Source organism: Oxyura jamaicensis, chromosome 5 (assembly GCF_011077185.1).
Source record: "Oxyura jamaicensis isolate SHBP4307 breed ruddy duck chromosome 5, BPBGC_Ojam_1.0, whole genome shotgun sequence".
Classification (NCBI taxonomy): domain Eukaryota; kingdom Metazoa; phylum Chordata; class Aves; order Anseriformes; family Anatidae; genus Oxyura; species Oxyura jamaicensis.
Window position 1 is genome coordinate 6,559,188 of NC_048897.1, and position 11,797 is coordinate 6,570,984.

An 11,797-nucleotide genomic window follows, 5' to 3' on the forward strand; every position below is an offset into this window, starting at 1 on the left:
TCAAAGTGCCTTGGCCTTTAAGTCGGTTGTTGATGATAATTACTTGCAGGTAACACTGGCAACCAATGGCAAATCTGCAGACTTCAGTGTGGTTGAAGAAGAGCCTTGGAAACATGAAAACTAAGGGAAGAGATTCCCAGCTCCATCTTTAATAAGCCCCGAAGCTCTCTTCTGGTAAAAGATACCACGATTAAGGAAGATTTCTCTCTCTCTCTCTCTCTCTCTCTTTTTCTTTTTTTATTTTTATTTTTTTTTTATTTTGTTGATTTAACATCTACAGTTTCTGCTTACTTAATTTCTTAACTGAAACTTAGCAATGATCTCATAAAGTCATTGTAGCGTCTTTGCCAAACAATGATCCGTAACCATCTGTCTCCCTTGTGTTACTGTTTGGATGATGCAGCTGGAGAATACTCCATGCAGTGCAATGTGCTCTCACCCGCCTCCCCGTTCATTCAAGACGCAGAGAATGTAAATGCTGCAAAATGGGAAGATCACAATGCCAGTACAGTTCACTACAGGGACTCAGGGTCACAAATCGTTTCAGATAAATATAACTTCATGCAGACCTCCAAGTGTTTCAGTGACTCTTGTGGCACACCTGATCTAGTTGGCACTGCATGGCTAAAATCGCTTTTGAAAATGCCCACGACGATTTCTATTTGTTACAATAATAAGAAGAACCTGGCACGGGAAGCACTGCATTTTTGTGCCTATTGTACTTCAGACTGAACTTAAATCCAGGGGCAAGGTTAATGTATGGAGGTCAATAAACATCCCAGACCTTTTGTTAGATTAGTACAACTAATGCTTGACATTAAGACAAGACCTTAGATTTGCATGTACATATGATACATTTTTGTCAGCTGTCCCAGGGCAGGTGCAGCTCCATTTTTTTATGGGTCTGTGCTGCTCTGTGACCACAGTGCATCAGATAATACAAGGCAGTATTATTGCAGGGTGTAATAGTTCTTAAATCTATGCCTGATGTACAAAATATAGAATACCATGGGCTCAGTTATGTCATTCGTAGTCCAAGCAGGTAGCACCTTACTCTCTACCTTGCTCCACTGAAGTCTGAGGGATTCCTTGTGTGGCAGGGGAGGCTCAAGTAAGGTACTACTAAGCGTGAGCAATGATGTCATGATTGGGTACTTGATAATGATCTATAAAAAAAATCTGAATATATTACACTAAATAATTGGGAGTTTTGAATGTAATCATCAGTAGCATTTAGCTTGAAGTGTGTGTCTTCCAAGTTCATGTCATATGTCAGAGAATGGCTAAATCCTGAAATAATTACTAAGCCAAATTCCTTATTAAGGTCAGTGGAATTTGGCCAGGGCTAGGACTGAATGAAGAATATGCAAGAATTACAGGATTTAGACCAATGTGTTGAATTACTTCTCTCTTTCTCTGTTTTGTAGAGTAATGATTCATATACATTTCTAATGTCAGAGAAATGTTCCTTAGAGCACGTGGCATCTGAATTAACAAGATGGTGTTTTGTCAACATAATATAGCTGACTCATCCTGTCAGGAGAAATTACAGCCACAATAATCACCTTGTGAAGTGTTTTCTAAAGGTGCTTGTTAATACTCTGCAATGTTCAGACACTGGTGAATGCCTCTGTACTACTAGCAATGTTTTATAGCGCAGCTGAGCCAAGCAGCCCTGGGAGGCTGCACCCACAGAGCTAGCCCTGTGCAGTGTCTGGGGGAGCTCGCGGAGGTCCTCAGAGTGACTCTGAGTATGAGCATGCCATGAGCTTGGACATGGCCAAGAACAGAGCTGAAACATTTAGGGACGCATGACATTCAGTGTCTGTGCATCGAACTCATGTGGGTGTAAACAGGAATAATGTGTTGAGTGGTATATGGCTCTGTAGAAGCTATTAAAATATAAATATAATCTGCTTTTGCTCATCTGCATTCATGTAAAGACCTCTGAAAATGGACATGGACATGAACCAGCAAAGGCTGCTTGCATGATGAGTGATGTGCAAGACCAAGTTCATTGTCAAAGCACCCCTCATTCACGTGTTTGTTGATGTGGACTATTCTTCTTGCCCTTGTATTTCTGTCCTCACTTACATGCCATTGCTACGATCCTAAGCAAAATGGCCTATATAATTTAGCAAGTATTAAACCACTGTGAATGCTGTAGACCTCTAATGTATATTAGAGGTGGAGACCTTTTCCAGAGGTCTTGTGGATCACCTTAAGGATCCTTTTTAGATGGATGGAACTGTAGGATACCCAGAGAAGTGATAGGCAGATGGTCTTCTCTTTTCTTCAGTCATTGGTATCATAATACCCAGAATTAACCTGGAGCTGCTGCTTCTCCCAGTACACACAATGCTCCCAAATGCTTTCTTCTTAAAGTGCATTTGTGACAGCAAGAAAAGAAAGCATTATGCCACTGACTTTTGCACTGTCTGTATTGTACTGAAAGTCTGGGTATTGAGAGTGTCCAGGGATCAGGGCCCTAGTCTGCATTTGAAGACAATTTCTCTTCTGGGTTATGTGCCAGAAATGTGCCTGGGGCGGTGTGCAGGTCCTTTGAAATGTTCCCTGTTCTGAGGGCGTGAGCTCGTATCAAGTGAAATTTGCTGTGACTGGAGTGGTGGTTATATCCAAGAACAGCACGCCGTGTTTGCCCAGTAGCGCCTGTCCTGCTGTCCTGCTCGCCGCGGCAGTCTCTTAGGAGCAGCCACAGCGACCGCTTGCCTTGAGAGTGGCTTCAGAAAACCAGTCTGCAGACTTTTAGCTGTCTTTTGAAAGCGTTCAGCAGCTGGAAACTAAAAGGGATGCCAGCAACATGTGACTGGGCAGCCCCACAAAATTGCATATTGAGAAACACTTATGATGTGCTTACGCTTATCCGCCTGGGACGTGCTGTCCTTTGAAGAGTGATTCTTCAGATGGAGACTAGGGGAGGAAGGAATGAGATGCTAGAAAAACTCCACCCACACAAGGGAAAATAAATTTGGGCCTTTTGATAGGACTGGAATAGCAGACTGTGATTTTAAAATGGTAATCCTGTAGATACAGTAACTCAGGGAAGTTTCAAAAGATAATTACGGAGGCATTTCTCGACTTAAATGTGATGTGGGAGAAGGCGAAATGTTGTTTTTGGTAAACTCCTCTGCTTTTAGCCTGGCTGAATATTTAATATAGTGTTACTCCAGCACATCACTGTATTTAACCATCAAAAAGCTTTCCATTTCGCTGGGAAAATGTAACTCATTCTTGGCTTGCATTTCTCGATTTGCTCATTCCACATGAGGCCGGGTTGCTACTTAACTAAATAAACAGAAACTAACCCAGGGCCCGGCCACTTCAGCTAATACAAGTTCACATTTCAGCAGGCAGGGCTGGTCACTGACCAGTCTCTTTTTAGTTCCACTAGGAATGTTGCTGCATTCATTTGCATGTGGCAAACATTTTGTGTTTGTTTCCAGGACTGGGGTGGAAAAGTTAAAGGAAAAGCACAGTAGAAAGTGATTTGCTTTCTGTGCAGTTCCTGGAGGAATTAACATTTATTTCTTATGCTCACCTTGTGTGCTGCTCTGTCCGCCCACCCCCCCGTTGTCTGTGCAGCTGTGATACCCTTTGCCCTTTACGTTATTGTCAGCACTCTGGCACATGGGAAAGTCTAAACTAGGCAAAGACTCAGTTAATTGCATGACTAATTAAGTACATACGTATTTACTTTGTGCATTCACTGCTGAAGCTAGGTCAGCATTCTCTTGATACCTGTTCGTTGAAACTAAAGCACACTGCATGCTGAAGCTCAAGAGGAGGTGGAGCACTTTCCTACTGAGTTTTCTTCTTCACTGCTTCCCTTAGAGAACAAAGGCTGCACCAGCACTGTAAGAAGCACGCATGGTTCTTACACAGGAAGATGCTTCAGATAGGTAGGGGACAAGCCATGTGAACCGTACCGATACGCGCTCCCTCCCTTTGCATCAGTGAGAAGCTCATTACATCTTTGAAAAGCTATGTTTGCTGTAGTGAAACCTGGGCCAGGAATGCTCTGGCTACACGAAAGTCCCACTGAAATCCAGGGGAGTCACGGGCTTCCAGGAAAGGTCAGATCTCTTCCTGTCTCTGCTAAGTAATAAGGTGTTTCACAATCCTGTCTGAGTCAGTAGTCTTTGTCTGCTGCTTAAAATGAAGGTGATTCTCACACCCTCAAGGTTTTTGCCAAGATGCTTTTTTTTTTTTTTCCTATGCTCTACAAATCCAGCCATGAGTTTAAAACTCAGCACAAAAATAGGGATCACTGTCATTAAGGTGTTTTTTTTTTCTTTTTTCTTTTTTCTGTCCCTTCCCTGAGATACAGCTAACCAGCTAACCTCCATTTCTTTGTCAAAGCACGTGGAATTCCAAACATTGTGCCACTCTAAAATGTGTGAGTAAGATGTGAGTAATACGGATTTCTGATTTGTTTTCCAGCACTACCAGGGTCATTGCAATTCTGGTAGCTGACACTCAGAAGAGCGGACTGCTCATCTGAGAAGCTGCAGCAGCAGTGCTTGAACAAGTTTGTTCTGGCAACTGCCTGGTTTTTCTTTGCTTCCTCGCCTTCTCTTGTGTTGTTGCAGACTTGTTGTAGCAACACAGCAGCAATCGCACAAATCCCTAAAAACACAAGCAGCATTAAACCTCACCTCTGACATCCGCTTCTTTAAATAAGTTTAAGAAAGCTCTGAGCTTTAGTACCAGGCTCAGAGAAATGCTTTTGTGGAGACTTAACGGTATAACTGTTTCTCTTTTCATTAGTTCCATTAATCTATTTTTATTGCTGCATTTGAGTTCATTCAGAAGGGTAAGTAAGGGCACTTTATAAAAAACGTACTGTAATATTAGTCTGTTATGAGCCAGAAGACTATCCTTGATTTTATTACTGTGACTTCTAAGGACACGATATTTTTCATACTGGTCATTATAGTAGGTGTATGGTCCATTGGGCCAGTTCACCTCGGCTATCGCTCTGCTTGCATCCCTGCCTAACACTGTGTGGACGCTCCGGCTCCTGCTCCCACCAGAAAGCCCTCTCTGAACAAGGAGTGATTTTATTTTCTCCAATGCTACCGATGACTTTTAAGGAAAAATATTTTCCCAAATATTTATCTGAATAACTGTAAATAAAGGATGGCTTCAAGGTTTTTTTTTTTTTTTTTGGGGGGGGGGGGGCGGAATTACAGTGCTGAAGTGTCAGAGAAGGAAGCCAGCTGTAAACAAAGTGTTCAGCTTCACCATGTTGTTTTTTAAAGAGTTATGTTCTTGTTCACAATTTCCTTTCGCCCTCCCCCCCCCAAAGAAAAATAATAATTACGGATTATTAAATCCATATTCCTTGCAAAGCCATTGATCTTTCTTCCTGGCAGACACAGAGGCTGTGGCTCTCCCTAACCCTGACGCAGGCTCCGCAGTTCCGCATGCCTACAGCAGGACTCCCATTACGGTACACTGCACAAGGGGTGCCTCCCTCATTTTTTCCCCCAATCATGTTTGATATTAAATTGAAATCTACTGCTGTGAATGAGCCAAATGGCTGCTGATGCCCTGGTGCTGATCATTCCTTTACTTCTTGCATGAGCAGGCTCCCTGGAACCATCCCTCAGCTGTGCCCACCATCCCAGAGACTGGTGGCTTCCCACTACCGAGCTGATACAAATCCTCATGGATAAGGTGGTTGTGCTTTTGCAGCTAAAAAAAAACCTAGAGCATATGACTGAGCCACCGAGTGGGTCTCTACTAGTCCAGGATGGAAATAACCAAAATAAGGCAGGATTTGGGAAGGCAGGAAGACCCGTGAGATTTCTCACCCAACCTTTGATTCCCTTTTATGTCTGTGTTCTGCTGCAAAGCCAATGCTGATTGATGCTGGAGTGTCGAATCCCTTCTAATTTGATTTTTCAAAATTCAGGAGCCCCGCAATTGTTTTAAATGATGCTCTGTGGCATCCACCACTACATGAAGGGAAACTGCCATAGGCAGCATCACACCACCTGGGTTGTCTAGTACCTGTATATTGTTTTGTACATAAATAGAAGGGTTTGCAGGGATTTTTGTATCATTCTTTTCTATTTCTTTTCTACAGTTTTTCAAAGACTGTATGCAAACTGTGTTTACAAATTGATTTTGCTGTCAGTATTGTAGATTATCGCATGTCCATTTTGGTGTTTTGTATGGGCTTGCGAGTCCTTGTGTGTTACAGGTTGTCCTTCCTTCTTAAAAACAATTGCATATGCTTCCATCCAACATATCCTGTGCCCTTCTTAAATATATCCCATTTCCCATGGTCCAGTGTGAGCTGTAGCTTGTAGAATGCATGAGAAAACGCTGCACATATATTAATATTGTTAAATATGATATGCTCAGTACTGATGTAGTTATTAATATAGGTTTTAGGGGTTTGTACTTGTTCTCTGGAAACTACAGTTTAGACTGAACTAAATTACCTAGTATCTGTAATTTACAGACACTCATATTTTCATATAATATTTTCTATATGACCATATAAGGTAGGGGGATAGGCCTCTAAAGGTGATCTGTACCTTAGAACCAAACCAGTTTTCTCATAACATTTAGGATCAAAGAAATGTTTCTGTGTTATGTTTAGTGATGAATTATAAACAAAGCACAAAATGCAAGAAGCAAATAGGAATTTCAAGATGTCCTTAAATGCTGCAGTTCATTATAGAACAATGTTATAATAACCTGAACAATCTTCTAGATTGACTGTCTTGGGCAATTGCCCCTCATTTTTGTCATTTTTCCGGGTGTTACCTTTGCCAAATCTTGCAGTTCTTTCTTAGGACCTGATCATGTGTAATTGACTCACTCAGACTGCTGATTAAAGAAAATTGGAGATTTGGGAAGGCAAAAAATAGATTTTCAGGTACCTAGTCTGTCCTGCTACAATGTAATGTACGTAAGTTCAGCCTGCAGAAAGACTTCATGACTTGGCCACCAATCTTTGCCTTCTTGAAAGGGGACCAACAGAACCACCATGGGACAAATGCAATCGGGTAGCATCTGTACAAATACCTCCTGCATTCTTATGCATTTTAAAGAGATCAAACACTATATTTTTTGACCAGGACAAGTGAAAATTGCTTCTCTTTTGTGGCCATCTGTTCCCATTAGGCAAATACCTGTTGGCATTAAGGCCATGGCTACAATAATTTTATTTAATGAACAAAGTACTCTTTTGAGAGGAATAAATTGATATAAATAACACTTATATCACAGAAAGTTTCCCTTATGGTCAACAAGTTCCTTGATCATGATTAAAAACAAAGAAAACATTGAACAGCAAATATTGCCATCCCAGTGTGACTGATACTGGGTATTTCTTCACCTATTCAGAAAGCTGCGGGGTGTATTATTCTGCTGAGGTTTTGGAGACTAAATTTCTGGTAGATATACATGTAGGAAGTGTGTTGATGTACCCTCGTATTTTAATCTCTTTCTTGTATTTTAAATCAGTTGTACCAGGTATTATCTTAATAGGAACTGCAGGTAGAATAGTGCTAATAGTCACTAATAGCTGTAAAACCTTCTTGATACCAGTTTTGACATTTTGTTGAAGCATGATGTCCAGTGCCTCTCTGCACTTAGTGTAGATAATGTAGCTATCAACGTGTAATTTCAGTGAAATGGTGTATACAGGATGGGTAGCGGTGCTTTAATTTAATTTTACTCGTCGGTGTGTATTGAGCCATAGCATCAAATTAGGCCATCTTTTAAAATTCTGTTCTACTTTTGGTTTTTGTTCTTTTGTCTGGGTTTGTTTTCCTTCTGGCCATTCAACTGAGTCAGTTACATAGTTTAGTAACTGCTTTATCTTTTGATTATGGGGTATCCTGTTCTGATAACATTCAGAATAATGTATGCAGTCAAGTTACTGTAAATACGTTGGTTTTAGTTTTCAGCTCTCTAACCAGCATGGTACGTGCTAGTACCTGCATGGGTGTGCTTCCCTGGCAGTGAGCAAAAGTGATGCCGGCACAGATGTGTTCCTCATGAGTACGTTTGTTATGACACTAAAAATTAATGCACGCACAGAATGATTACTTTATGTTTTCTTTTATTCTTGTTTGCTTGACGTGTTGGGACTCTGCCACCAGAAGTTCAGTAAGTCACTGCTTAAATTAGCACAATGAGCAAGGGGGAAATCAATCTAGCTGCCTTATGCTGGATGTGCTGTCTGCTACTTGCACAGTGTGCTGCATGCTTCAGGCAGCAAGGGTCTGCCTGTCCTCTCTGGAGCACCAGCCCCTGCTGTGCCCCCTTGGTAGGAACAGACTATGAGGAAAATGCACAGACTCATGGGCAAGGATCCACTGCTTCTGACATTGTTAGAAGAGGATATTGATAGCTACTGGAAATTAAGTGCAAAGCTAAGTGCTTCTCAAGCTACTGTAGTTGATGTCCAGAATGCCTGTTATATACAAGTAGTATGTCTTATTATAAAACAGATAATAAAACAGACATATGAACTATGTATTCAGTGGCAAAATTATTCTGAAATCAGGGCTATAATCTGTAAGAAAATTGCTTTTGGGGGGCAAAAGCTGAAGGTGGTTCTGAAAGATTTTGAGACAGCAAGAAAAAAAAATCTGGCTCATGGCCAGGGTATCTGAGCCTGGTTCTCATAAATATGTTCATCCCCTGTAAGTGGAAAAAGATCAAAATTAGGTCCTAAAGCATGGGAAGTATCCTTTTCCGTGAGTCCTCCTACAATGTTTCAGTGTGAATCACATGCTGTGGGACTGTGCACTGCCTGCTCCTGCTCCTGTTACTCCTTCCCCCTCTTAAAAAGTGACCAGTCATAAGATGGAATATTTTCAGATGCTTCACCTGAAAATAATAAAAACCAAGAGGGGTCAGGTTGGTCTTTTCCTTACACACAAAAAGTTCCCCTGATTTTGAAATGACATACTGTACAGTATCTATAGCACACTTTATAAACTAAAGAATGCAGGTAAAATTTCTCACAACTTGAGGCTCTGATCTTGTATATTGTAGCTGGAATGCCTTGTAGACTAAGTCTATTTTTGTAGTTCAGATCCTTACACTTATCCGTAGTCATTTGCTTTTAATGCTTTCTTATGGTGTAAACTGATTTCTGTAACTTTTATGTATAAAACAAACTGGACATTCTTTCTATACTGGAAATAGTCGTGAATATAATATTTCACTAAGTGTTGTACCTCTTCTGTACATATCATCAATAAATGTTGATTCATAATTTTCCTGGCTTATACCTGTGAGTTTTACTGTCAGCCTGGACATAATTTTGGGTGAGAGGTTAGATAAAGAAGACATATGTGAGAGGCTGAGATCCGTGAGATCTCTGTGAAAGGTAGATGTTGCATCTGGATTTGCCAAAGCACCAGAAGTCTGCCCCCTCATGTGGATGCTCTAAATGTTCCAGGGTGCCAGCTGCATCTGAGCTTCCTTGCTGCAAAGTCCAGGATGTGCTAACCACAGTGAAGTCTAAAGCAGTCTTGGCAGTGAAGGCTAGAGGAGTAGGAAGAAATGTTAGAAGAGTAGGAGGATGCAATGAGTTGGTTGCAGTTGCTTTAGAAATATGCTTTGCTTCCCTGCCTGATAAAAAGTAAATCTCTTCATTTTAGCCTTAAACAAAAAATAAATTCAATAATAGACCCTTTTGCTGAACCCCTGGTAAACTTTGTAAAGAAATAAACTGCACTTAGTAGAATTGAGAGATGCTCATGGAAAGGGCTGTGGCCCGAAAGACCGGCCATTGCTGCGTAGAGAGAGAAAGCTCCAGCATTTACGGTCCCAGCATGGGTCTTGCCTAACCACAACTCGGTGATTGATGGATGTAATCTAAACCAGCCTGTGAGGCGCAGCAGCCTGCACCTCTGTGGGCTGCCATCCCAGCTGGAGAGCTTCCAAGGGAAGGCCCGGTGTGGCAGGAGCAGGCCGAAGGCCCCCTGCAGCACTGGGGAATCTCAGGGTGGGAGACGAATCCGAGGCCCAAGTGGTTTGTTCTGGTGTCTGAGCCGCTGACGCAGGCTGCCAGAGGCAGGATTTTACTGCTTCCAGGCATGACATTGTTCATAAATTAGCTCTGCTGCCTTAAACCCCCTGGTCTCTTCAGAGCTCTGGATTCCCCGTCACTGTCATACTCACGAAGCATTGACCATACTGAGAGCCATTCCTCTATCCCTCCTCAGGCATGAAAGAAAAAGAGAGACGACTTCAGGGCTGCCAAACCTCCACCAGCCTCCTCCGTTGTATCGGTGCATGTAAACAGGACAAGGACTTGAAAGGAACAGGTGGCCCCAAGAGGCTGTGACGCAGGAGGGGAGCAGCGTAAAAAACAACCAGCCAGCAGGCTGGAAGGCACCCCTGCAGCAAGCACACACATGGCCAGCAAGGACCGGCACCCCAGCCGGGTTTGGGGCCGCAGAGCTCCAGGGGTGCGAGGGTGGCTGCATGGGGCCTGTGCTGGCACCAGGCCCCTGCCCCAGTAAGCAGGCAGCCATGGCTCCCCTCTGCTGCAGGGGGAGCAGGAAGGAAGTGACTGTGCACGCCATGCCGGGCCTTGTGGTCGCGGCGGCGTTAGCGCGGCAGGCAGGTTCTGCAGTGATAAGCAAAATGCGTCAGCGGAGACAGATAAACAACAAAGCTGGTGGCTGCCAACTGAAACCCACGGGGAGGGGCGGCAAAGGAACTGGGCCTCTCACAGTGTAAGGCACTTCCTCTGGACAAGTGCCTAAGAAAGTAGCCGAGGGCCCGTCCTTCACAGTGCTGCAGTGCTAGTCCTTCACGGTTGAAGTGAAAAGAGGGCAGCACTTCCCATACTCGTTTGGTAAAACTGATCCTCATGGTGCCCAGGGGCCTTCCTGGCTCATGTTCCCATGGCCCGAGTCACTTGAGGGATTCTGCTGTGGAGACGCCCCAGAAAGAGAAGATTGGCTCTAAAATCTGTGAAAGGTCAGGAACAGAGACAAGCCTAGGAAATACATCTAAAAATTCATTGCAGGGTTTCACCCAAGTTGCCAGGACTACCTAAATTGCTAGCATTAAACAGATATAGTTATCTTGCCTTTTAACAAGAATTTTTGAAGGCATTACTCTGTATGACTGGGGATTATTATGGAGAAGATTTTTCTGGGAGGAAAATGCCTGAAAGATAATGCAGTCATTGGTCACAGTCAGCATGGGTTCACAAGGGGAAAGTCCCGCCTAAACAATTGTGTCCCCCTGCTTTGCACTGGTGTGGCCTCACCTCAAGCACAGTGTGTAGTTTTGGGCACCACAATGTAAGGAGGACGTAAAACTATTAGAGAGTGCCCAGAGGAAGTGAAAGGTCTAGATGGGAAGATGTATGAGGTCGCATGGTTTGTTCAGCCCAGAGCAGAGCAGGCTGAGGAGAGGCCTCACGGTGGCCTGAGGGGAGCGGAGGGGCAGGCGCTGAGCTCTGCTCTCTGGGGACAGCGACAGGGCCCGAGGGAACGGCATGGAGCTGGGACAGGGGAGGGTCAGGCTGGGGGTTAGGGAAAGGTTCTGCACCCAGAGAGTGTCTGGGCACTGTGACAGGCTCCGCAGGGATGTGGTCAAAGCACTGAGCCTGCCAGCATTCAAGAAGTGTTTGGACAACACTCTCATACATCTGATTTTTCTCAGATATGATCAGAGATCTGATTTTTGGGTGTTGTGTGGAGCCTGGAGTTGGACCCGGTGATCCTTGTGGGACCCTTACAACAGGATATTCTACGATTTTGTGATTCTGTGAGGTTGCTCT

The 11,797-nt window shown here is 43.4% G+C and overlaps 1 protein-coding gene across 2 annotated transcripts in view; it reads left to right on the forward strand.

The window, feature by feature from the left end:
• SLC1A2 (solute carrier family 1 member 2) overlaps nucleotides 1–4,933 on the forward strand; it is an 86,549-nt gene extending 81,616 nt beyond the window's left edge. The window contains exons 11-12 of one of the 2 annotated variants that reach the window (XM_035329146.1): nucleotides 50–215; nucleotides 248–4,933. In XM_035329146.1, the coding sequence (XP_035185037.1) occupies nucleotides 50–124 (75 nt within the window). In that variant the 3' untranslated portion in view covers nucleotides 125–215; nucleotides 248–4,933. The remainder of the gene's footprint in view (nucleotides 1–49; nucleotides 216–247) is intronic. The other variant, XM_035329145.1, reaches the window with a different exon arrangement.
• Nucleotides 4,934–11,797: the final 6,864 nt, after the last annotated feature.